Raw genomic sequence first — 26,962 nt, 5'->3', positions numbered from 1 at the left:
ACGGTGCCTGTGAAATGTACAGCAGTCAGAGAACATGTACTAACACTAGGAGCAGTAACTTCTGCTGCTGGTGTTGTCGGTGTGGAGCAGCAGCAGTTTTCTTTTGTTGTTGTAAAAGTCACTCTAGTGTAGCAGCTGCAGAATCGCTGGTAGTTGTACTTATAGCATTTAGCTATAGCAGTGAAAGCAGAGGTAGCAGTAGTAATAGTAGTGGAAGTAGCTGTGCGTGTGGGCAAACTGCAGATGGTTTATTTCAGTGAGATCTTTGGCCGTGACTTTGTCTTTTAAATCAATTTATTTGGAGAAAATCCCATAGAAAGAAATCGATGAGATTCCCAACCACCTCAGCGGGTCTCAAGAGAAATCTGAGAGGATGTTGGGAATCTTGTGAGATGATTCACAGGATAGGAAGAGGAAAAATATTTACTGTATTTATAAAGATTAGAAGTTCAGTACACTAAAATTTAAAAAGTTTTTTTGTTCAGGTATTCAACTCGATACTTTTTCAGTTTCATTTATTGAAAATATTTTAATATGAGAAACTAAAAATCTGACTTATATGATATCTGATAATAAACTGTAGGGAGAAGAAGAATACACTGTATTCATGATATACAAAATTAGTTTCACTGATTTTTCCCTTTTCTTTTCAGCCCTTTAAAAACACTCACCTCTCACAGCTCATAAACATACGCAACTATTGTGGGGTCAAAAGGAGACACAGCTTTATTATAACAGGGCACAAGTCAAAAAGATTAGAAACCATTGCATTTAAATTCAGGCAGTCTTCTGTGTCTCCATCACTGGTTGTGACAGCCTGCTGCTGCTGAAACTACGTGGTATATCTAAATAGGATGCTGTGTATGTAAATGTAATTTGGAGCAAGGAAGCATATGTGCACAGTGGAGCGGTTGCCTTTACTCACTGCATTCATGAACAAGAGTAAATATGTGCGTGTAATTTAGTGGAGGAGGGGTTTATGTGTATATTTCATTATTAAATATTGATGAAATATTAAAGCGGCTTCCCTCTGAGGTTTGGTTTACTATCATAACCACATGGAACCTGGAGAAAACGCTGGAGGTTTCACGTGAACCTTCGCACGGTCTCCTCCAACTCATCAGCTCATGAATAATGTCTACCTCCTCCGACATGATGGAACCAGGAGCACAGGACACCTGAACCTAGAGCTCATTACGTTTCCCTTTACCGGGGGTCACGGGCCGCATGAATCTCTCTGAGTCAGTGGGTTTCACGAACGTGGCCTTTGTGTTGCTTTAAAAAGTCAAACTTATCATCATCTTTGTTAGCGGATCTGACCTCGAATGAATCTCTTCCTTCCAGCGTTGCCTCCGTGTCCAGGAAGACAGAATTTAATTTAGAGCTCCAGGTTAAGATAAGTAAATGTACATGTACCTAATGATGAAGCACAGTACTGTAGTTCTTTTCCACCACTGTTAAGTTACATCATAATATTATAAATTTAGTAACACTTTATTTCTCACACCCCATAGTCTCCTAATAATTTCCAAGGAACTCATGTGTTGCTCGACCCTCTTAGGAAGGTTTCTGAAAAAGACTTAAACTTTGGTGATCTGTAATTTGGTTCTCATTGTAGGAAAAAAAAACAAGATGGCGTTCAGCTGGTAGACTTTCAGTTCATTAATTCAAATTCATTTCTAGCAAAGCCGAGGAAGTCTTTTAGTGAGCGCGCAGCAAATCAGCTGAACATGCAGAAATGTAAAATCTGTCTGCAGGCAAACACACGCTTCAGCATATTAAAGTTTCCAATAATAAATTAATATTTACAGTCAGTTATAGTTTTTGGAAGGATTTTTTTTTCCACTGCTTATAATTATATGATATATTACATCATAATTTTACTCTCTCAGAATGTTGTGTGTATTTACCATGTAAGCAGCAAATCACAGATTTCTCTTTGGGAGGAAATTGTTCAAAAATAACAGAACAGGTGAAATTTGAATCCAATTTAAATCTAAAAATCCAATAGGATCGCCTGGTTTTTGACTAAGTCACTGAATTAAATATCTGAAAAATTAAAGAACATCACAATATTACATTGATACAAAATTACAGTGAAACCAATAATGCTATAAGATTTCTAACTGGACGAAGAAATGATTAGAGCTGCAACAATTAGTGGATTAATCACCATTTTTAAACTGAATATCTTTTGGTTTTTCTCACCTCCGAGAAGTTGTAATGGACGTTTTTCTCTGTTTTTAGATGTATAACAGACTTAACAATAATTGACTGATTTAGGAAATAAGCATAAATTAAACTCTGAAAATGAGGCTCGGCTTCATTAAATGAAACATTTGATCCGGTAACAAAACTCTGACAATAAGTGATCAGTCTGTTTGTTCTGATTTATCCCTGATGGGTTTTTCTTTTTAACTCAGTAAGTTTCTTTCTATCCAGATTATAATCTCCAGGCTTCGTGCGGTTGAACACAGTCTCTCTCTGGTCGCTCTCCTCCAGGGACCTCACGTCTGTTCAAAGGGCTGAAGTGCTCAATCCTGGGCCTGGAGGAACTCTAAATGACTGGTATTGAATCAATTAGCTGCCTAATTGGGCTGAGATAAAGACCCCATTTCCTTATCACCAGCTCCACCAGCCATTACAGATGGCACAGGGGATCTCCCAGTGGATGTGCCAGTAGGTCAGAGTGAGGCTGCTGATGGTTTTGGCAACTTCACTGTAATCCAAGGGGGAGTTATAGTGTTGTGTGTATGCTGAAAAACTTCATGTAGAAATTTACCAGAGTCAAATAATATTTTTTTCATGAACTTAATCTCAATATATATAAATGTATTTATAATATACATATGTAATGTTTTATGGATATCAAGTCATTTTAACTTAAAATATCTAGTTTTTATTATCAGGCCACTTCAAAGCTTATAAACATGTGTTGTTCTGACTTAAAGTCTTTTAATTTAACGTGATGAATTTGTTTCTTCCCTCTAGATACTGTATATGTCGATGTTATGTCATAATAATAATGGAAATGATGCGAGTCATGATGAAGATTAGTATTTAGCTAGTCGTTTTTTATTTTCACAACACATGAGTCAACTAAAATGTTTAACTTCAGTGCAGTTAACTGTTATATCTAAGGTAGCAGGGAGACCAGTAACCAGTCTGACTTTACAGTGAAGTAATGTTGAGGCGGTAACGTGACAGTGGATTAGTCTGACATCAGTCATTTTGCCTGGAGGACGACCGCTGCTGTAGATTTTCCCTCATGCTCAGTCCTTTATCGTGTTTTCATGTTAAAATCATTCAGATTGAAATAATCATTTGTACTGTATAGGTGTGTGTGTGGGGTGGATTATGCTACCATCTACTTGATTGTACAGTGGAAACCTCTCGCAGCGGTGCCAGCATGTAAGAACACATCTGTCACCCTGCGTGACGGAGGAAAGGTATGTGCATCGAATATTTCAAAGAGTCACGCAGAGAACGAGCTGCTGAAATCCTCACAAGGACAGACAGGAAGTGATAATCTGAGGATCTGCGGATTAAACACCATTTGCTGATCAAATGACACATTTTACGTGGGTCTCAGTTAAATTGTATTCACTATAGACCTAATATGTCGTTAAATGAGGGCTTATGCCATCATATGCATCATTACACAATAGAACCTCCCACAAAGCAATCCATTATTACCTGAGCTAATGACTCACAGGAGCCTCTGCTCTGCTAATACCTGTCGTTTGAGCTGTCTCCTGGTGCTTTTCACAATCAGTTTTGCAGAGGCTTAGCGAGCCCTGCCCTTGTTTCAGCTGCTGACGGCAGACGCAGCGGGACCTCGGTGAGTGAGCGATGGGGAACAGGTGTCGCTCGCCGCAGCTGCAGCAACCTCACCACCTGTTGGCAGGCGATTCAGGGACGTGACCCCACGACCTCGGTCTGTTTTGTAACCGCAGCTCGGTTTAGGAAGAGCAGCAAAAAAGTGTGGTGGATGGATGGTGACAGTGGATTGACATTGGAGACTTCAGAAGGTATCTGGAAAGTCAAACAACGCAGATGAAAGTATCCAAATCTGTGGTTTTAAGCACCAAAAACCACCTCAATGTAGTTTTACATCTCATCTCTCTGGAGCTCTAGGAACAACAGGTCAGTGAGCCAATCAGAAGAGAGGCTCAGGCTGACTGTTTTCTGAATGATTGCATAAAGAATATAGCAGATTTCAGGTAAACACCACTTGGAGCGTGGCTGAGAGCGGTCACTGCTTTGTCGTGACATCACAAAGTTACATAAGTCCTGACGGCTGGTTTTAAGGCTCAGTTTCTGAATACAGGCTGTGTTCGTTTCTCTGTGGACTGAGGCTTTGATACTTTTATCAGTATTAATATTGAACCTAGACCTGCTTTATAATCAAAAAAGACATGGACATCTACCTTTATACAATATGGGACCTTTAATATGAACCACGTACTGGATCAGGTGCCCTGAAGGCAGCTTGTATTTGAACGTTTAACATTTTGGGAAATGTGCTCATCAGCTTTCTTGCTGAAAGTTAGGTAAGAGGACGGATACAGTTTTCATAATTATCCATTAAAATGGAAGTTAATGCCAGAGAATGGTTAATTTAGCTTACCATAAAGGGGAGCAGGTGGAAACAGCTAGCCTGGCTCTGTCCGGAGCTAACAAAAGTTTACTCACTCACTAAAATCTCTTAAATCCCCTCTCTGTTGTCTGCAAAGTCCCAGCAAAGTTCACTCTTGGCTTATTTTCAAAGCTCTCTTTGAATACAGATGACACAATTAATAATGAAATCTGAGAGGGAGGTGTGACACTGATACTATTCCCCATGCAAGACATGGATTTAAGTAAAGATTATTATGTAATCGTAAAGTACGCCCCAAGGACTGTGTGTCAGGTGACCTGAGCTGCAGGATTCGTTCAGTGAGTCTGAGATATGGAAGCAGGTTTGTTTGTGTCTGTGTTTGCCCATGTGTTTGATTGCAGAATCTAGAGGTGTGTGTTCCTCTTTTTACCCGTCCCAATAGGAAACGTGTTGGAAGATCTTATCAAAAAACACATCTGACTTACGCTGTATGCTTTTCTTTTACCTCTCATCATTCCAGTTGAAGCCTATGTATTGTGCTGGGTTTTGGAATTAGTGGTCAGGGATATAGGCAGATGGGTGTTCACCTCCCTGCCTGCTCCTCCATCCATGGCGCAAATGTCACGACTCACAGGGCCTTCGGTTGCCTCAGCACCACAGAGAAATCACACTGGCACGGATGAACAGATTTAATTCAAATGGGAGCCCAGCGCTTTTCATGCATTCGCAGACCCCGGCTTCATTAAAGCTCCACTTCTTTCGGGGGGTCACGAGGAGGAATGTCGGAGGCAGGGTGTGACATGATAATGAAGGTTATGAAGAGTTAATGCACTTTCTACATTACTCAACTTCCTTTGATTGAACAATGGTCATTTAGAAGTAGGTAACTTGACTTATTAAAGTTGTGATCCTGATTAATTTGGCGACAGCCGCGGTTACTGTTATCAGCAAGTGTGGTTTAACACTACAGGTCCCAGATCTCTAAACACTCCTTCAGCAGCTAATTTGCCAGATAGGAGGAAACTGGTATATCTGTTTGTTCTGCAGCCAGACGAACTCCGTCACGAGCAACTGCAGTCTGATTTAATCAACAGTTCATTGTGGCTCATCACTCCCTGCAATATTTAAGTGATTAAAAATAAATAAATACAAAAAATCATGTTGTTTTGTAGACACATTTTGTGGATGAACACTCGCGGTCACTGTCAGCCAGCTGAATGTTTTGCAGCAGAAGAAGTAGCAATAACTCCAGTCCAACTTGAATTAAATTGCATTTTGTTTCGTCTGCTGTTTTCTCCTTGAAGACAACAGGACATTATGTTTTTTGATTTCTCTGAGGAGTAACCCTGGCTTTGCATTACTTCATTTGAATAGCATAACCTCCGGAGAACTTGTTTCCATACAGACAAATAAAATCTTTGCTCAAAGCAGTTATGTCACTGCTCTGTTACAGGCAGACGGTCACGCTGCCTGCACAAAAGTTACAGACTGAACAGCAACCCACATTGAATTTCCTGCTAAAATCTCCTTATCTAACTTACTAACATGAACATGTCTTGTTCTGCAGATTAGTTTTTTGAATAAGCCACCAAATGAACATTCACTATGGAGAAATACACAACTAAGGTCTGCAAGGTTCATACCAATGAGATAAAATTAAGCTGGATTACATGCAGGCCTCATTTCCCATGAATCCCTCACATGTGAAGGTAATTTGAAGCCATAGGAGTGGTGGATGAAAAATACTATATATAGACGTAATTACTAAATGTAGAAGTGTAACCGTAACGCTTACAGACAAAAGGCTGAGCTCAAATAATAAAATGGGAGTCTGAGTTCATGGAAATCTTAATGATCATAGCTTTAACATTAAAAAATGTCTTTCACATACTTCAACAATAACCTCAACAATAATTAGTCATGTGTGTTGCTTTAATAGCAGCAATCATTTCTGCACGAATAGTTGTCACTTATTGTAAAAGGCAGATATCTTGTTTTGCAGTGTCATTCTTTCCAGAAAAGAAATACAGGATGTTTTTTCCCCTCTTTGCTAGCGCTGAGCTAACTGTCAAAGCAGCATTGATTGTATCAACATGCAATTAAATGGTAATTCAGTGATGCAGTGTTATTGTGGGAAGCGCTGCATGAACAGTCCCTTTAATTATCCCTGATTGTGATTATAAGCTTGCATATTTTTCCTTGTGCATCTTTATCTTTATGTACATTGTTTGCCCAACTTTGTATGAATCGGGACAATGGTGGAACTGCAGTGTATACTTACAGCACCGCCTCCTAAGAGTGGAGGTCAGAGCCGACTTTCTCTGCTGTGATTACTGTGCTGTTGTACAGTAGTTAGTGTAGGATGTGAGACGACGTGTTGGTGATTTACTGCGTCTTTACTCTTTCTTCAAGGACGGAGCCATGAAGTAGGGCTACTTCAGCCGTCGCTGCTGCTGCTGCTGCTGCTGCTGCTGTATTCGTGTCCACATTCACTCTCCATCGTGCACAGCAGATAGGGGGGTTACGGGGGCAGCCATGCACAAAGAATGGCAATAGAAGGTTGGCGTATTGTTATCAAATTAGATTCATTCCTCTGTTTTGAATCACCATGATGCTGCTGCTTTTAAACAAATGCATTTTATTCCATCAGCCCGACGTGATTTATGCTGCAATCCTTTCCCATCCCTGATTGGGGTTGCAGTTGAAGGACGGTGGCCGTCACTTAGCGAATGACACAAGCGTTAATGTCAAAACGCCTCACATGCCTTCAGAGCATCTCCCTGCCGCCGCTGGCCTCGCTGCGGAAGCAGAGTCGCAGCGAGATTGTTGTCTAGTAACGGTTGCCATGGATGCCACACTCTGTCAGGGGCTTAGGTGTAATGGATTTAAATTGAACTGTTGAATTTCGAGCTGGGAGAAACAGAGAGAGGGAAAGTGGGGAAGGAGGAGGAGGAGGATGGCTGTAGAGACTGAGGGAGGAGGGAGCGACAGAAATAGTCTGAGCATAAAAAAAGACAGAGAGGGTGGAGAGAGACAGACACAGTCAACCAAAGAGACAATGAGCCCCAGATAGAGGAGAGAGGAGGGAGAGAGGGGGAGAGTCGTTCTGAAAGCCCTCACCATCTGTGATGAGGAGCTGGAAGAGCAGTAATTGTTCCTGAGAGGTGTGTGGGGGCTGTTCTCAGCACGGAGATATGGATGAGCTGCGCTGTTACCTGCCATGGCGGTGGCACACCACAGTGTCAGGCCTGTCTGATCGCTCGGGTGAGGGCCAGCAGGGGCAACAACCTTCTGTGTGGGCTCTCATTAATGTTGGTGTCAGTGATGACCTTCTCGTGCTCCCCCCGAGAACAACTTCGCTCCACACTGACACACCTCACGCTCTAAGGAGGGGCGAGTCATGTGCTTTGCATCGTTCTTACAGCAGCGACACTCCACCACTCTCTCTCTCTCTCTGTCTCTCTCTCGCTTCTAGTGCTGATTTATTTTGACCAGAATACTTTATTTCTGGGTCTCAGCAGTGGCCTCAGAGGTGTGAGTGGGAGTGTGCGTGTGGTGTGGTTTGTCTGTGAACAGTCGTGGATGGCACAGAGCCTCTGTTTGAAATGACTGTTCACATTACTCGTTGGAAAGTCACAGAGCTCAGTTAAAGGAGCTATTTGTTATAAGTTTTGCTATTGCTACATAGCCAGCGTTAGCATTAGCTGTTTACTTACTAGTCAAGAAACATTCAACATCAACTTCTGCCCTATATTCACCAACAGCTGTGGAAAGCAACACCAAAGTTAACTCGTGCCTCTCTCACGTCTTGTCTTCTACTGAAGTTAGCATGCTAACCAGCTAGCCCAGGCCCATCTCGTCGCTTTTACGCTAGCGACTCGCTGTAGCCTCCAACCTGCCCTGAAGATGTAGCGCTGCTCAGAAGGCCGATTATAACCTCTTGCAGACTCAGCCACTAACAATGAAAACTACTATATAGTGAATATAAATAATGTAAATAGATTAAACCTAAACCTAACCACTACAGGTAAATGCCAAATATAAATAGTATCAAAAATGGGGTAAAAAAATCAAATAATCCTTCGACTCCTCATCTAGCACCATCACTAGGTCAAAATTTTAATTAGTTTCTTCATATGACAGCTGCACCACAAACTGAGGCCACAGTAAAATTCATCAAAATACAGCAACATTGGTAAAGAAATATAAACAAGAACAACAAATGTGAGTAGTTGTGGATCCCAGTCATTCTCTCAGTTCAGCAATATTTTGTATGGTGTGCTGTAGTGTTTTGTGTGTGTGTGCAGGGGAGTGTCAGTGCGGATCTGAAGTGGCAGGAAGCTTTGAACAGCAGTCACACGGCCTCTCTTCATCTCCAGCGTGAACTAAGTGCTGAGGTTCAGGTGCAGCGTTTGAACCAGCAGCAGCACTTGAAGAGTTCAGGTTCACCTGCGAGACGTCACTGAAAGAGACACTGAACGCGTTGTTTGTAGTCGTTTTGTGTCTCTTTCAGTATCAGTGTCTCGCTCCTACATGAGAAGGGTTTTTTACACGTCTGTGATCAGGGGCCCATCGTCTCATAATCTGACCATGTGAGCTGTAGTGCCTTTACACGGGTAAAAGAAAGAATGAATGACTTTATTTTCCCTGTTGGAATACAGTATTACCTGAGAGTCGTTGTTAACTATCTCCAGAATAAACCGTAGCTTTCAGTGGTTATTTTTGTGTCAACAAAAGACTTACATTGCTGAATGATTTGTTTTAATTTTGTGGTAACAGCCATTCTGGAGGATGTCTCATTTAGGAACAAAATTCTTAAATACACATGATAAAATATTCATACTCAAGCTGTCTCGTACCCAGAGGGTAAGACATGAAAGTATTAACCAAAAAAAAAAGTTACTTCCATTGCGCTGCAGTCCTCAGTGGATTTTGGATAATAATGTTGCAGATATTAATGTTGCGTATTATAAGTGGATATTGAGGGCTTCAGACGGATCCTTCGGGCTTTGCCTCTGTGAAAATCCAATGAGTTTCTATCTGTGCACCTCGACCAGGAAGGGCTGTTAATCAGCACTCAGGGTTACATCAATGATGTCAGCACAGTGGCCACTATACATCACGGAGCAGACGAGAGGCGCTTCCTTCACTGATGAACTCAGCACAGAGAGAACCCCTCTGCTGGAGGCTTTTCCTTTGTGTATGTGTGCGCATGTCCCTTAAAACGAGAGCATCAGTGGTTAAATGCCCTAAATTGTTTACGTTCAAATGACGTCTTCTAGTGGCCGTAGCAATCGTGACTCTTGTCCGCTGGATGCAATGGAGGAAAGGGTGATTTTTGGAGCCACTAAGTTTTCAAAGCGAGGACAACAAAACAAAACGTTGGACTTTAAAGGAGCAGTAGAAGTTGAGCTATTGCTACATAGCCAACATTAGCATTGACAGCTTTACCTTGCCACGTTGCGAGTTCAGCATCAAACTGTATTCCTTTATTCTCCAGCGGTGGAGAGCGAGGTCAACGTTAACTCTTGTTTTGCTTCTTTTTCTATCACTTGCTAACCAGCTAGCCCCAGTCGGGCCGGACCGTCTCATTACTGTCCGATACGGAGTCACTGTAGCGTCCACTCTGCCCTGAAGAAGCAGCGCTGCTCATCCTCATAACTTTAACCATGTGGCTGTTAGTGTAATCATGAAGACGAAACCCCCTCACCTGAATGAACTAGTAATTTTTAACACAAACCACAAGTTCTTCTAAACCCAAGTCATTTTCTTGCCGAAATGTTACACACTCAAAATCACTGTGTTAACTGGGTTGATGCAGCTATTGGTTGATATGATGCAGACTCAATAATGAGTTTTTAAGATCTTTACCCAGTACAAATGGGTTGAAAATCATCCGAGGGTTGTTTTGATCCAGTGACCCGGGAGTGATATATAGATAATGCCAACAATGGGCACTGGGTAAAGTTAACCCAGTTAACTGTGCTGTGTAGCTACTGTATTGACCAAAACTGGGTCAATTTTAAACCCAGTGATTTTACCTTTAACCACAGCAGTAGAACACAGTGGACTTCCAATATAAAACTGATGCATCAGAGGTCAAAATATGCAGATTTTTGCCCCTAGTATGGGTCAAGCGCCAAAACAATATTATAGTTGTACTTTTTAATAAGTTAATTTAAAAGTAACTGATAACTGGAGCCATCGAATCAATGTAGTGGAGTAAGAAGTGCAATATATCCCTTGAAATACAAGTTACAAGTTGCACAGAATCTAAATACAAGTGCCTCAAAGTTTCCATCTCTTCTATTGTGAGTAAGCGTGTGAATAAACATGCTGGTGACTGAGCAGTGAACTTGTGACCTGTATAAATACATGCCTGTGTCTGTGTGAGTGTGTTCACTGTGTGTGTGTGTTTGTGTGCGAGGCCTGGTCTGATGACATTATCAGGGCTGGTGATCTGCTCTGTAATTGCCTGCTGCTGACACGGCAGTGAGGCTGATATGGCTGCAGAATAAACAGTCTGCTAACAAGTAGAGGGAGCTGGTTTCCACTCGGTTCACACAGCGCAGCGTGTCCAGCGTGACATCTGGACTAGACGAATCGCAGAGAAGAGGCGAGAGAAAAGACGGGGAGGCGAGGGATGAGAGATGAATAAAAACAGTAGTGGAATATGGAGGGAAGGGGGGAAGGGTGGTGAGGAGTAAAACTTTGAGCAAGAGACGCCAACAAACTGACCAAACTGATCAGGGAGGCTGGGTCCGTGCTTCTCTGCAGCCCCGGGTGCTGGGTGTGGAAACTGTTGAGCATCATGGAGAACATCTCACATCCCCTCCACCTCCTGCCGCTCAAACAGCAGAAAACGTCCAGTCAGACACTTCTTCAGCTCCACTGTGACAAGGAACGCTACAGGAAGTCGTTCCTCCCAGCTGCCATCACTCCGTACAGACGAGAATCACTGTACTGTAAAGTATATTATATTACCACCGTTGCACAGTGTGTATTCAACTTACAGTATAGTTTTATCTCTTATTTTGTATTTTTATACTTTATATATTATCTTGGAGTAAGTATCGTAGTTTAAACAACACAAACAATCCTTAAAAGTCCATTTGTCAGCAGAGTTTCCTCAAATAAGATTTACCTAAAGGGTTTTCAGTTCAAGGACAGAAAACATTATATTTGGCCAATAACTTCCAGATTTACTTCTTTTTTTTAAGTATTGTAAGTATATAAGGATTTTATCTGGCTGTCATTGACAGCTGGCAGCAGATGACAGGAAGCAATGGGAGAAAGACACGAGGAATGTGATGCAACACAGCTTCCCGGATGTGAATGTAACGTCCCTGAACCCCCAGGCCACCACAGTTTGTTCTCTTAAAGCAGTTACAGCAATATTGTATTTTGGTATTTATTTGTCCTTTTATTTCTCATGTTTATTTCAGTATTTCAGTATTAGTTACTGTTACTTAAGGGAAGTATGCATTAGTCTGTATCTGTGATAACGGCTGGTTGGGAAAGCCTGCAGACAGACAGACAGACAGACAGACAGACAGACAGACGCCTCTGGAGACACCAGAGACTTTCCTAATCGGCCCATATGCTGCATCTCACTCAGGACAGTTTCTCATATTAACAAGAGTCTCATTCCTCTGGTGGTTCTCCCTCCACAGCCTTTTCATTTGTTTCACTCTGGGTCTTTCTCTTTATCCTCTCCTAGCCTCTTTCTTATCCCTTTATCTGTGAACTACCTCTCTCTTATTCTACTTCTCTACTCATCCGTCTATTTACTGCTTTTTCTCTCGCTCCTTCTCTTTGCTCTATTTGCTGCACTGTTGGTGGCTTAAAATACACTGATATTGATATTTGTTTTGGGTAAACCCGAATTTAGAATCTAATAGCTGATTGTTATCGGTACATTTTATTTTCACATTCCCTTCTTAAGGAAATGGTTTGTTATTTAGGGAGAAATATACCTAAACAACAAGAGTTAAACTAGAAGATTGGTGCTGCTTTCAATGTCTGTACAGTAAATATGAAGCTTAGCTTAGCATTGCATAAAGAATTGAAACAGGGAGAAACACTTAGCCTGTTTCAGTTTCGGTTAAGTTGCATCATATCTCGTTTGTGTGATCAGCACAAACAAAAGAAAAAGCCGTGGTTTTATGAGAGCTTATGTGAAAATATTTCTTGGCCAGCAGAGCCACTTCCTGGCTAGCTGTTTCCCCCTGTTACCAGTCTTTATGCTAAGCTAAGCTAACCAGCTGCTGGCTGTAGCTTCATATTTAGTGCACAGACATGGAAGCAGCACCAATCTTCTCACCTAAAGAACACATATTTAACAGCTCTAATGTGATGAAACATCAAAATGTCATTTTAAAGGATTAAACTGTTCTAAATAACATGGAACAGACTTTTTCCCGCTTTGTAACATAAACTAAACTCAACTCACTGGCACACAATGTAAAAATACAGTGTTGTGACTGGAGGATCTGCCAATTTTCTTGGCAATGATTGTATTTGTTTACAGTAATCACCCTAATATCTCAAAATGAATGTGTTAAAGATTTATTGATGTCAAAATGCTACACGTAGCAGCTTTAATTAGCTCGGTGAGATTAAAAACATGACTTTTCAGCCGTGAAAGACCTTCATCAGGATGCTCGAGTGAAATCATCCAGCATTCAGTTAAATTATCAGTTCATTCAGTCTAGCAGCGCTGCCTCAGAAGATTAAGTACGGCGTGTACTCAGCATTTTGACTCCTTCCGATTCCACGCCGTCAGAAACATGGATACAGCATAACAAGATGATGGACGCGTTACACAGCCTGCATATTGAAAGATAATAAAGGCAGCTGAAGCATCCGTCTTTGTCATCTAGTTTCTCTCACAGGCTGAGTGTGTGTGTGTGTGTGTGTGTGTGTGTGTGTGTGTGTGTGTGTGTGTGTGTGTTGTGTGTGTGTGTGTGTGTGTGTGTTTAGTGTAGAGCAGCAGTACAGACCGGAGACAGCGGCCGCTCAGCTGCAATCTTGAAACGTTGTTATTTAACGCGTCACTCTGAGCTGCAGGAAACACTCTGATTGTCTGCTGAGGTCCCAGTATGTGTATGTGTGTGTGTGTGTGTGCGTGTTGTATAATGTCAGTGTAAATACCCTCGCACATGCATTTGTTTGTGTTTGTGTGTTTGTCATCCTCGGCCCGTATTGAAGATCCTTTAATTGAATTGGACGGTGGCAGAACGCAGAGGAACATCACTCATCATACCTCCGTCTCTCTCTCCGTCTACATCTCTCCGTTCTAGCCACACATCCCTCCTCTTGTCCTCTCATCCCTCCACCATCATCTCATTCAGCCAACATGTTCCCACTCTTCCTTCCCTTCTTTTCTGTCATCTTCCTTCCATGCTCTCGCTTCGGCCCGGGGATCTGACGGTCGCTGGTTCGATACCCGGCTCCTCCTGAACCACATGTAGAAGTTTCCCCCGAACTCCTCCTGATAGTTAATATATCTCCTTGCATAGTAACTCAGCCACCATCAGTGTGTGTGTGTGTGTGTGTGTGTGTGTGTGTGTGTGTGTGTGTGTGTGTGTGTGTGTGTGTGTGTGTGTGTGTGTGTGTGTGTGTGTGTACACTGTGAGGCACTTTTCTGCTTGGGTATAGCGCTATTTAAGTACAGTCCATTTACCATCCCTCCATAACTCACACTCTCCTCCCTTCTCCCAGCTCTCTCTACCTCCGCTTCTCCTACCTGCACTAATCCCTTCATCCTCCCATCTCTCAATCAATCATCCCTCCACCTATCCACGTTGCTATTCTCTATCCATCCATAAATCTATGTGCTGTCGCTCCGCTCTCTATCTCTCCGTTCCTCCACATCCCCTCCTTTCTTTAATATTCCTCCCATCTTCATTTCTGGCTTCCTCAGAAGCTTCTTCTTCCTCTCCTGTTTCTGCCAATCCCTCCATCCACCGGCTTCTCCCTTCTCCTGCACCCCTTTCTCACATTTATCCATCCATCCATCCATCCGTCCACTCGTCCTTTCAAACACACAATCACACATCAATCCCTGCATCACTAAGTCCTTATCCTCCTCGCATCTACCACTCCCTTCATTCCTCTTTCCATCCTCCAAATCCCCACCTAGCATCCATCCATCCGCTCCTCCACATCCCATCCTTTCACACTCCTCCTTTCATCCACCCCTCCATCCTCTCTCCATCACTTCTTGTTTCTGTTCCTCTTTTGCTCCATAAATCCCTTCAGCCTCCGTCTTCTGCCTCCACCAGAATCTCTTTTCTTCTGTACCTATTTCCTCCATCCTCCCATCCACACTCTCCACACTCCAGGCACAGGCCCAGATCCGCCTCTGGCCTCGGCGACCAGAATAGCCCTGATAAGTCAAATGATGATTCTGTCTTAATGAGCTGTGGAGAGAGAAGGCGTACATTAGCTGCGTATTGACGCTGTGACTCAGAAGCCCGGCTGTGTGCGGGAGCCAGAGGAGGACTCACTCTTTTGTAACGAGACAGATCTGATTAGGCCGAGCACGCAGGAGAACACGCTGATGATGACAACGGTTAAACACAGACACGCCACCCCACCCCCTCACACACACACAAGCACATACATATATATATATATATATATATATATGTACACACACTCCTCCACCCCTCCAATTATATCCCTTTGGTTAATCTTCCCTATCGTAATGCTGGCACAATGACAACCCTCTGGATTGTGAGTGCAGTCTGTACTTTAAGTCTGCCTTTGAAACACCTCTATTTGTCTTTATGTGTGTGTGTGTGTGTGTGTGTTTCATTATCAGCATGTTCTTGTCTAGTTTCTATGTATGTCTGAGTATATATATGCGTGCATGTTGATTATGAATCTACAGAACATTAAAGGTTCCTTACAGAGATTTTGTTGTTTATATTTGCATTTAACCCTTTCATACGACCCTTTTCTGATCTGATGTTGTCAACAGTTTCCTATTTTACACATCCAGCACATACAGAGTAACATTTCATTTCATTTGGATGCAACCAAATTACTGATTAAAGACGCTTTAAGGTAAGGGAGCCCTGGTCGTCACGGTTAAATCATCATAAATATGTCTAATTGTTAATAGTAACTACTTGCTTAAGGTTAGAGAGTGATTGTAGTCATGGTAATAAGAAACCGGCGTCAACTGTCAGTAGGAGACAGTGAACGGTGAGGCGGTCACCTGTGTCGCAGTCCAGCGTTTTGTCAACCTGTCCAACCAGCCCGACCTCGTCCTCCTCCTCACGAGGTTTGGAGGTTTGTTCTATATCAGCAGTCGTGCTCCTTCTGCCTTTGCCCCCGACAGACCATAAATCACGCAGACACTACAAGTCCTTACTAGGTAAATGTAAACATAAGTCTATTTCTTTTTTCCCCTTTTTTTATAACAAACAACTGATGCTTTGTGTTGTTTTTTTTTCCTTGGAAGCAAAAGTCTTGGTGTAATTGATGAGTAGAATAATGTTAACCTACTGTATGTGTGTCCTCGTGTGCTGATCCAAACAAAGACCGAGGCCTCTCTAATTAAAACATTAGCTCTCCGCAGGGAACCTTTAATCCACTACAATTTTGATAATCAATTGATTATTTCACCCGGCTGCTTCACTGTGGCCACATTCCTTCTGTTTGTTCTTCGGTGTTTTACAGTAAGAGTTTTTCCTGTGACGCATTTTCGTCTTTGATTTTAAAACACCACTTGAGTTAGAGCAGTCGAGCGTGTCTCTCTCTCTCTCTCTCTCTCTCTTTCTCTCTCTCTCTCTCTCTCTCTCTCTCCACCATTTCACTGACATTGACTTGTGAAAGTTGACACCACGTTTGTCTTTTAGCTGAAGCTTCCAGCAGCTATAGGCCAATATTCAGCAGATATTATTGAATGTTTTACATCACTTATCAAAGTGATTATCAAATATTCTTCCAGCTTCTCAAGTTGTGAGGATTTTCTCTGTTGAACATCTTTGTAAACCGAATAGTTTTGAATTTGATGGCATCAGTTTAAACTGGTGGGCATTTTTAGTTTTATATATAGTTTTTATATCCTGAAACAATCGATTCATTCGTCAAACAATCAACTTATGTATCAAAAATTAACTTTTCTCTGCTCTTTTTTTACGTGTCCGTCTGTTTCTGTGTATCTGTGCCTGCTGGTCTCTGTAAGTTTTTATATGTTTTTGTGTTTATGTATGTTCACACACATCTGAACACGTGCCGGCCTTTGTTAAGTGACGCACTGTCACTGACGGGGGGGTTTACAGTAAATGGACACTCAGACTCACCACAGCTGGGCTTCACACCGCACTTGGCTTCAGATCAGCGCGGCTCGGCTAGTACTAATGATAATGAAGGAAGTCGCCCACAGCAATTAATGCACTTAGCTACTAATGATGATTAACTGTGGACTGTATTTGATTTCGGAAGTTGATAAGCTGCCTCCAAACACAAACAGGTTAATTAGTATCCTGTCTCCGCGGAGGAGGTTTCAGAAGGAGCCGGTCCATTCATGGAAGATGTGAACAGTTTTGTTTTGTCCTTCAAAGCCTCTGATCCCTTTTAGAAATGTGTCCTTGTTTTATGAACGTAAGGAGAAACGATGATGAAGACGTCAAAGGGAAGAGTTGTCTGTGTGAATCTCTGGAGGCTGAAAGGCGCGTGAAGCCTTTCTCCTCTCTCTTCATCCACTTACGGCGTATCCTGTCATGTAATTATCTTCCTCGCTGGATGACTTTTCGAGCCTCTTTCCATTCTTAATCATATCATTTAGTTATGGTTTACACTTTGCCATGGGCGCCGGGGCGTGTTGTGCTGTGTCACTGATCTGCTCGGCAGCTGCGGCGCACAGATAAACAATCAGGCAGAGTCACAATCAAAAAGCTGAGGGAAGGGGTGTGATGTTTCTGAGCATCTGCACCGGGCACGTTTATCATCAGATGTTGTATGTGGTGAGTTCTCGCCATCTCGCCCATTACGAGTTGCCAGAATACACCAGAACTGCAGGGAGGGGGGGGGAATGTGAGCGGGCGAATACACATCGATCCTCTCGCTGAATAACTTCCATTAAATCCAACCTTTCAATCACCACCTCCGACTGCTCCGGTGGAAAAAGTCACAGTTATTAGTGGAACTTAAGAAAAATCCAGACAGACATTGTTTGAAGAAATAGCACAGAGGAAATTAAAATTCAAGATCCCCTCTGCCCCACCTCTCTTCTGTTGGGTGGTAAATCCTAAATACAACAACGGCACTAATCAAATAGAATTCCAAAAGGAGCAATAATAATGTGGCTATAGAAGGTAGATACACACCGGCTGCATAAACCGCTGGCAGAATCTCCCCCAGCTGCGTTTTATGAAAACAGGTTTCTAATAATAAAAAGTGTATTAAACCAGGATGTGTATTGGAAAGCTTGTCTCATTGTCACTTCAACGATTGTTCCCTGACATTAAAGGAGTCAGACGAAGCCTGGATTTGCTTTTGAATATCTAATCGCAAGGACAAATAATGAAGAAGGGAAGTTTTATGAAGTTTTGATCTCAGTTTTAAATAAATATGAAGCATGCGACTTCAGTGTCTCCAGTGTGTCCAGATCTGTTACCTGTTCTTCACTGATTTACCGTCTGATTTTTTGCATTGCATCATGTTCTTTTGTTCTTTATATAGTACAAATGAAACGAGCTGAACATTTCTTTTGCGTGCGTGTGTTTAATGTTCTTTAAAGCTGATTCCACCGTTGTCTTTTCACTGCAGCTTCCAGTAGCTAATGTTTCACAGACAGTTTGTGAATCTGACACTTTCAAAGCCCCGGTGCTTATTAAGATTAAAAATATTACAAGACTTCACTGCTTCTTCTATAATGTTACAGTATGTCTATAAATAGAAAATCCTCTGAAGCAGCGTTTAGGCCCTTCACGAGATACTAAAACTCTGTAACATGCTAACAGGGCCGTCAGACTGGCTGGCAGCCGTTCATGGCAGGTTGAAGCAGGTTTTGTTGTTGTTTGTTCACAGCCCCCCGACTGACGCTGTCAAATAAAATCCTTGTCATCCTCACGTCCGCCATATTGACAGTGGCGACTCTGGCTCTTACGTAATACAGTTTACAGGCCACCCACTGTTCAATTTCAACATTTGTAGATGCCCCCCAACAAATGTGATTGTTCTAGAGAAGAAGAAGAAGAAAACACCAGCAGCAAAATGGAGAACAAACAAATGACACAACTGCTCAAAAAATATTATTTTATATAATTAAAACAAGAACCAGGAAATGCATCGACTGTAACTGTTCACTTATTGATTTTATTTGGGGTATTTCGTATCCTAAAGTTCAGATTTTTCCAAATCTCTCCCATTTTGAATTATTGATCACTGGATTTGAAAAGTGAATCTGCTAATCTGATTATTAATAAGAAATGTGTGCGTGTAATTCATCTGCTTCAGGGGTTATTTAAAGAGACCTGAGTAGGATGTTTAATTATGCAATTTTATGTTTATTTTCATTATAATTACATTTTATCAGACTATTTGCAGTCGACTTCTTTTTTCTTTGTTGACATCTAGGGATTATTTTATTTAATTACAAGCTCTCTGTGTGTGTTTTTTTTTAATTTTATGTGAACTTATTATTTAAGTGCTCCCAGCAGTTTGCAAGAGTGAACTTACAGATGCAGCTGCATGAATAAAACACAAAGGAGAAGATCCTTAAAGAAAAGTTAAAAGGGCAAAAGAAAAAAGGAGAATTTTATTTAGGAAAAAAAAGACGCTCAGTGGATTTATTATTTTGATATAATCATGATGCGATGGAGGTCTGATTTAGGATGGGAAGTAAAAGTAACTCTTCTTTTCTTATACATTAGTCCAGTACTACTTCATACTGAGTAAGGGTTCATCTGTAATTATTACCTCCAAACTCTTTTATCTGTCTCGGCTGGGAGCAGTAAACTTTTGAATTAGTGTTATACTCATATCTGGAGCTCACCACGCAAAATATTCTGCCATTAGTTGATTTCTATTGGACATTTTCCCCACTAATAAACCTCGATTCTGCCCTGGTGCCCATAAAAAATGACAAAATACCATATTCTTCCCTCCACTTCAGCCGATCACATAATCAGTGCCACATATATTACAGCTCAGGGTCAATACTCAGCCATTTTCTGAAGCCATCACATTTCTCTCCTTCTTCTTAACTGGCTTTTCTCCTTATCAGTGATTCTTTCTTCCATTTCCACTGCTCATTGCCTTTTTTTGTTTTCTCCATCTCTTCTTCTTCCTCTTCTTCTTCTTCTTCTTCCTCCCTGTCTCCTCTCCTCCACAGCCTGGTTGTTAGCTGATGGTAAGTTGTCCATTCTTCCCCTTTAAGCATCTCCACTAACATCCGCTCCTGTGTGAACAGTGTGGTTTAAACATCAGCTGTAAATCTGAGGGTCCCTGTGCACAGTGTGAAATCAGTGATGATTTAGACGCTTTATTTTTTGCTGTGGATCGAGATTTTAAATCAGGTGTGATATAAATAAACTGCATGCTAACTCTGTTATCTTCCGCTGTCATTGTTACAAAGAACTACATGCTCTTTTGCTGCCCTCTCCCGCTCTTAACGACGGATTTGCATGCTAATCAGAAGATTAATTAATCATAAATCCATAAATTATGTTCTCAAGTCAAGAGCAAGGTACAAACATTTGATAACCGTCAAGATAAAAACCTGCAGTTCCGAAATTAGAGTTATTATTAGTTATATATATATTTTTTCAACATCCTTGTCAGGGAAGTAGTGTCATGTAGTGGTGCAGCGCGGAGCAGGGGACGGCTGGATAATCAAATTTTAAACATGAGCAAAAGAAATCCCGTCAGGACTTGAGGGTACACACTGTCTTGGGTGTGTAATTGATTTAGCTTTAAAAAGTGTGTGTGTGTGTGTGTGTGTGTGTGTGCAGGCACTCATGCGCCGGTATATTATGCATGCCTCTGTGTGTGAGTGTGTGTGTGTGTGTGTGTGTGTGTGTGTGTGTGTGTGTGTGTGTGTGTGTGTGCGCGCTCGCCAACACGTCCTCCTATCAAGGGGACTTGGCTGTGATCTTTAATGGCAATGTTAATATTTAATGGTAAGCGTGTTGTCAGCAAAGAGCAGCAGGCTGGGACTCGGGGGCTCGTATAAAAGATGACAAGGTCTCTGCACCAGGTGGCTCAGTGGGGGTGTCACACACGGAGCAGGATGAGAGGCCTCTGGATGCACAGCCGCCTCTTCTTGATAGAGTTCGACAGCACAGAATTGATGTTATGGAGCTCTTTGTAGTTTTGCGGCGCGCTCGGGAACTCTGGGAGGCATTGTGGCTTCTTTCTGCAGCAGAGCCACACAGGACACGTCTGATAGGCAGATAGAGGGATGCGTCAGGACGTCCGTAGTCCTCGGGAATCACTCTGAATATGGAAAAAACTGAAATAAGGCCCTTAAAGAGTTTTGGCAGTGAATGGAAAGCCTTGAAAGTGCTTGGTTTTTATTGTATTGCACCCAGTTTCATCAGTGTGGCTCAGCTCTGCAAACCTGTGGTGAAGAGTAATGATGATACAGTGTTAGATTTAAAGGGCCAGTTCACACAAATAAAAAAATAAAAAACAAGCATGAAAGCTCTTGGCAACACAATGCCAGACTTCATCAGCAGATGGAGTTTGCTCAGTTGTCATGGAAATACATCTCTTGACATGTTTCTATTCAGGTCTATTCCTTTGCCACAGTTTCAGTTCTTTGTGCTTCTATTCACCTCCACTGTGTTTAGCCTGGTTCTGATCCACTGAGTCGCTGCCCGTATCTTGTTGTGTTTGTTCAGCCACTCCTCCGCCTGGTGGTCCAATAGTGAACCAATCAGAGGGCTGGGATTAAGAACGTTAACGTCGTCTTTCTGCATACAGAAAAATGGCGACAGGTGTGGATGAGATATGTGCATCTTGACAAAATGTTGCACGTCGTCTTATAAAAACGCTCTAAATGAACATGTTTTTATTTGATTAATGGGAAACTCGTTCAGTCACTCGCTGCTGATGACTTTGGGAAATTCAACAAAATGACATGGACGCTGTGTATCACGGTGGTGGATGTCAAAACTTTGGCTGAAGTATGATTAGGGAAAATTAGTGTTTTTGTGATTTGTGGCCCTTTTGAAAATGAATGGCTTTCTCTGGAAGTTCTGCATGACCTTTTATTGTCATGTCTGAACCTAAAAAGACTTTGTAACCTCCAACATTTGGGAAGAAAAACAGAATAATGGGAAATCAAAAAGAAAAAGATTTGCACCCAATATTTGCGTCTGCTGTGTTTGTGTGTCGATCAGTCAAGTTTATCTAACCTTTACACAAAAAGGCTGGAGCGCCACCAAACCATCGGACACAGAGGAAGCTCTTGCAAAGTGTTAATGGAGTAAACAGTGCGACAATCGATCTTATAGATGTGCTTTAAATGCTGCACATAAAACAAATCTGAAATTTTAAGCCTGAACATTATGAAGGCGGGATAAACTGTCACCAGTAAGGCAGCCGTCTGATGTTCATACCGTGGCTGAGTATGACACATGATAATCACCTGTTCTTATGTTGATTGCCGTCGTTCTCAATGTGATTTCTTTTCTTTCTTTCTTTTCCTTTTTTTTTTTTGCTCCCTCTGCGCCCAGATGTGCCAGACAGGAAGCTGACATCTGACGAGGAGGAAGCCAAGCGGATCGCGGAGATGGGAAAACCGGTGCTGGGGGAACACTCCAAGCTGGAAGTCATTATTGAGGAATCATACGAGTTTAAGGTGAGAAAGGTTTCATCTTCAAACAGAGCAAACGCAGCCTGAGATGCCTGATAATTACAGCTGGAACCGGTGTTTTCCATGCAGTCGAAACAGATCAGAGATCACGCTAACTAACCAGCTGCCACCTTGCATGGAAGAACAGCTGCATATTTCTAATTTCAGAAGGGTACTGTTGCTCTTCAGAGGCGTCCCAGCCCACATAGATGTACTGCTGGAGGAGATACGGTTTATACGCCTCGTCTAACCTCCTCAACCAAAAACATTCCCACCATATTTGTTTCTGGTGTGGTGCTTTTATCATGCATCAAATAAAGGTTCGTGCCGCCTGGAACTGGATGTCACTGCCATCATGTGGCGGAGCTCATGTATTTCTCTGTATCAGTCTCTGTGAATGCAGATTCCCCTCACTGAGGTAGTAATGGACGGATTGGTGTTGTTGTTTTGGCGTTGTGTCACACAGAGCACAGTGGACAAGCTGATCAAGAAGACCAACCTGGCTCTGGTGGTGGGAACAAACTCCTGGAGAGACCAGTTCATGGAGGCCATTACAGTCAGTGCAGGTAATGTAAGAATCCACAGTGTTTTCGGCGGCACTTTCTCCAGCAGAAACAAAGCAAGACACAAATATGAATGCATAGAATTAGATTTTTCACACTTGTGCATCTATAAGTGATTCCTGGTTGGACAGTTTTATGACACATGGGTCAAATTGTCTTGGCGTGTTATTTATTATTATTGATAATTACTGATATTTTTGTAAATATTGAGTTTTGTTATTGCCGACATTATGACCAATGAGTAAATTTGAGCTGCTAATCTAAGATTTTATCATCCCACAGTATGAAAGCTGCTTTTTAGTACATAACTTGCTTCGTGTGGAGAGTTAGATGAGACGATATATTATTGTTAAATATGAAGGTGGAACCCAGAGACGGTTAGCTTAGCATGATGTGATGATGAAACAAACAAGATAAATAGTATGATAATATAAATTAATTATGGAGCTTTAGAAGTGGGTGGTAGGCAGATCCCTTTACCTTCTGGACAGAGCCAGGCTAGCTGTTTCCCCTTGTTTCCAGTCTTTACGCTAAGCTAAGCTAACTCTCCTGGCTCCAGCTTCTACCAATCTTCGTATCGAACTCTTAGCCAGAAAGCAAATAATAGTATTTTCCAAAATGTCAAACTATTCACGAAACTTTTATACAAGGACAAAAAGTTTTTCCATATAATCGTCAAACTTACAGCCATAGAATATCAGCAGCTCACAATACTGTTTATCACTGACTTCAGTCCAAAACTATTGGTGTCAGTATCAGCCTTCAAAAACTCATATCAGCCGCGTCCTCCTGGAAAGCAAAGCTCTTGAAGCGCTGGAATAATCTCATGTACGTGAGAGAAAACTCATCCATCACGTCAGGTGGTGGCGGCGGTGGCGGCGGCGGCATCAGATCCTCCTGCAGCCTGCAGTGCGGCTGCCGCTCTGTCCGCCGCAGTCACAGCCACCGTGTAGTGAACGTGGCGAAGGCCTCGGTCCATCACTTTGGTGCTGAAATATTTAATCCAGCGGTGCTCTTTATTTTTTCATGATCCACTCGTGGTTGAAAAATGCATGCAGCTCACACGGCCTGACACTTTGAATCAGCACGGTGTCCCTGCGCCTGTCCGCTGTGTTTCCTGTGAGCCGCTGGGACACAGAGGACGCCCTCCACAATGAGGAGGACAACCATTTACATTCACACTTTTAGCTGATATAAGATGATGCTTTTATCCAGAGAGTGAGCAGGGCTTCATTTCCTTGTTCAGGCTCACTTTGACAGAACAAACAGCTGCTGCGATGGATAAATCTGTTGTAGGAAATCTCCCTTTGACCACTTGGTCACCCTGCCAACAAGGTGCAAATACACCAAATATACCAAATACACAAAATACACTATCGTTCCAATTTCTAATAGGTTTCATATATAACTTTTACATATATGCTTTTATTTATACTGTATATTCTTATGCTTTATATGTGTGTTACATTTGTGTATGGGCCAAATTCATTCTACATACTGATTTTGTACAGTGTAAACTTCATACTGTTTTAACAGTGTATTTACAAAGAAGAGATACAACAGACATCAAAATGTTTTTCCTGAGAATACTGTCTATCAACAGCACATGCTACAGTCAACCATGTTTATTACAGTTCGTGCTTTGACACTATGTGAACCGTGAACACTTGACTGCTTACAGACAGTTTGTAGTTTGGATTTGGGACACGATGTGCGAGTTGTTTACGCACAAACTGAGCCAACAGCTAAAAGCCTGGAGCCCAGACTAACCTGATACTGAGAGTTGTTCTCCCACAAAGTGAGTTAATAGAGAGGAGTTTGAGAAACCAGGTTAGAAACCCTGAATTATTAATGAATGCGAATATTAAAGAGTAAACCAAAGTTTATAACCTACAAACTAAAGTGACGGTGAAATCTATTTGTCTCTAAACTTCATTTGCAAAAACATGCAGCTCTTTTAATTCATTAAAAATGTCTCGCTCCCTGTGGCAGTTATTAATCTAGATATGTATTCAGAGTTGAATATACATAACAATAACCTGAGGCTGCAGTGAAACTGTATGATGATGTCAGGCTGAAAAATGTGAGAATTGTTGTTCTCTTCCTTCCCCTCTCTGTCATCCCTTATCTCCTTTATCGATCCTTTATCTCTCCACTCTTTCCCAACTCTTTACCCTCTCTGCTCCCTCTCAACTTTGTGCTTTATCATCTGTCATCATTCTCTCCTTGTCATACCCTCTTCTGCCTCATCATCCTCCATCGCTCTGTTCTTCCTCGCTCCCCGTCCCGTCTCTTAATATTCACTTCCCCTCCGTCACCCCTCTCTCTTTATCTTTGCCCAAATATTCTGCTATCTCTTCGTCCTCTGTGCCGCTCCGCTCTCTCCTGTCATCCGGTTACACTTCAATCTGTCTCGCCTTTCACCCTCCCCCCTCCTGCTCGGCCCCACTTCTGACCATTAGATGAGGACGAAGAGGACACGGGGGAAGAGCGGCTGCCGTCCTGTTTCGACTACGTCATGCACTTCCTCACCGTCTTCTGGAAGGTCCTGTTCGCCTGCGTTCCTCCCACGGACTACCTGAACGGCTGGGCCTGTTTCATCATCTCCATCATCATCATCGGCCTGCTCACGGCCGTCATCGGCGACCTGGCGTCTCACTTCGGCTGCACCATCGGCCTCAAAGACTCGGTCACCGCTGTGGTGTTTGTGGCACTCGGCACATCTGTCCCGGGTGAGTCCAGCTGTGGCACTTAAAGATTCAGTATCTTCATGTTTGTAACGTGTAAATCAGTTTTTTAGGTCAGTTGATGGATGATATTGTTCTTTTATAGTTTGAAAGGAAAACTGTGACTTCATGAGGAAACATGCTTTGTCATCAAGTCGGCCGATATTCTTATTTCCTCCAAACTGACACTTTCACCCGACAGGAGCAATATGTCACCGAGAAGTTGGACTCTGTCAGCGTTTTCTGTTATTAAAGGTCCTATGTGCGGCATTAATAAATCATTTCTATTCCTTTTTTTGGGGATAGGAGTGTCATAAAAACCTATTATAAATATTGTGAACAAACAAAGAGTAAAGCACAGACGACCGCCGACCTTCACACACACACCGACTCATTCAGACGCTGTTTAGCTCCTTTCAAATGAACTGAATGGCTTGTATTTGTCTTAATATTATTATTCAGATGTAACTGCGATGCCACAGGTTGTCGGTTGTTGTGGGAGATACTGTCGCTGTCAAAATAAAATTCCTAATATCTCCAACTTATAATTACAGCAAAGAGGCTGAGAGAAACGGTTTTGGGGGCTGCTCATAATTACAGTTTAAACAAAGTGACATGAATGTGGCATTATCGTCATGATGATCTCCTTTGTTTACAAGAACTGTAAAGTATCTCTGTGGAGGAATGAGCAGTAATGTGATGTTCAAAGCTCCCCGTGTGCAGACTGTGAATGTGACTGTGGCATCTTTTCACATTGTTTTCATACTGATGACAGAAGCTTTTCTCTTTCTTTTTATTTGGCTGCTCATCACACACTACTCACTGAGAAAGTAATAACAATACATTCCCCTAATTATTCAGCAGCAAAAGCAGTGTGTTACATCACTCATTATGGTACTTTCTTTACACCGAGTGGTCTGCACCCGTTTGACACGTGCAAATAGAAAACAAGACCCTGCAGTTTAACAGGCTGGCAGCTCTACAGCTGAGCCCCTGTGACCGCACACAGTCCTGACCTCACAAGCCCCGTCCCGCACCCTCCGACTCTGAAACAGAGGTGAACACAGAAAGTGATGAACCTTGTGGGGCTGCACTTGTTCCCAGCCAGGTTCATCACTTTTCAGTGTCCCCCTGGAAACACCTCTGTTGTGTTGTAGGACTTGTTTTGCGGCGCGTTTGTGTCTCTGCAGGTGTTTTCTTAAGCTGCAGTGCGTTGAGCTCTCAGGGCCACCGTACCTTCCCCATATACACCACC

The 26,962-nt window shown here is 42.3% G+C and overlaps 1 protein-coding gene across 2 annotated transcripts in view; it reads left to right on the top strand.

Moving 5' to 3' along the window:
* Nucleotides 1-26,962, top strand: part of slc8a3 (solute carrier family 8 member 3) — a 109,306-nt gene that overhangs the window by 78,786 nt on the left and 3,558 nt on the right. The window contains exons 4-7 of one of the 2 annotated variants that reach the window (XM_056394310.1): nucleotides 19,953-19,970; nucleotides 22,300-22,424; nucleotides 22,885-22,984; nucleotides 25,444-25,713. In XM_056394310.1, coding sequence (XP_056250285.1) covers nucleotides 19,953-19,970; nucleotides 22,300-22,424; nucleotides 22,885-22,984; nucleotides 25,444-25,713 — 513 coding nt within the window. The remainder of the gene's footprint in view (nucleotides 1-19,952; nucleotides 19,971-22,299; nucleotides 22,425-22,884; nucleotides 22,985-25,443; nucleotides 25,714-26,962) is intronic. The other variant, XM_056394311.1, reaches the window with a different exon arrangement.

Source organism: Seriola aureovittata, chromosome 13 (assembly GCF_021018895.1).
Source record: "Seriola aureovittata isolate HTS-2021-v1 ecotype China chromosome 13, ASM2101889v1, whole genome shotgun sequence".
NCBI classification, from domain to species: domain Eukaryota; kingdom Metazoa; phylum Chordata; class Actinopteri; order Carangiformes; family Carangidae; genus Seriola; species Seriola aureovittata.
This window is presented reverse-complemented; position numbering and strand designations above follow the sequence as displayed.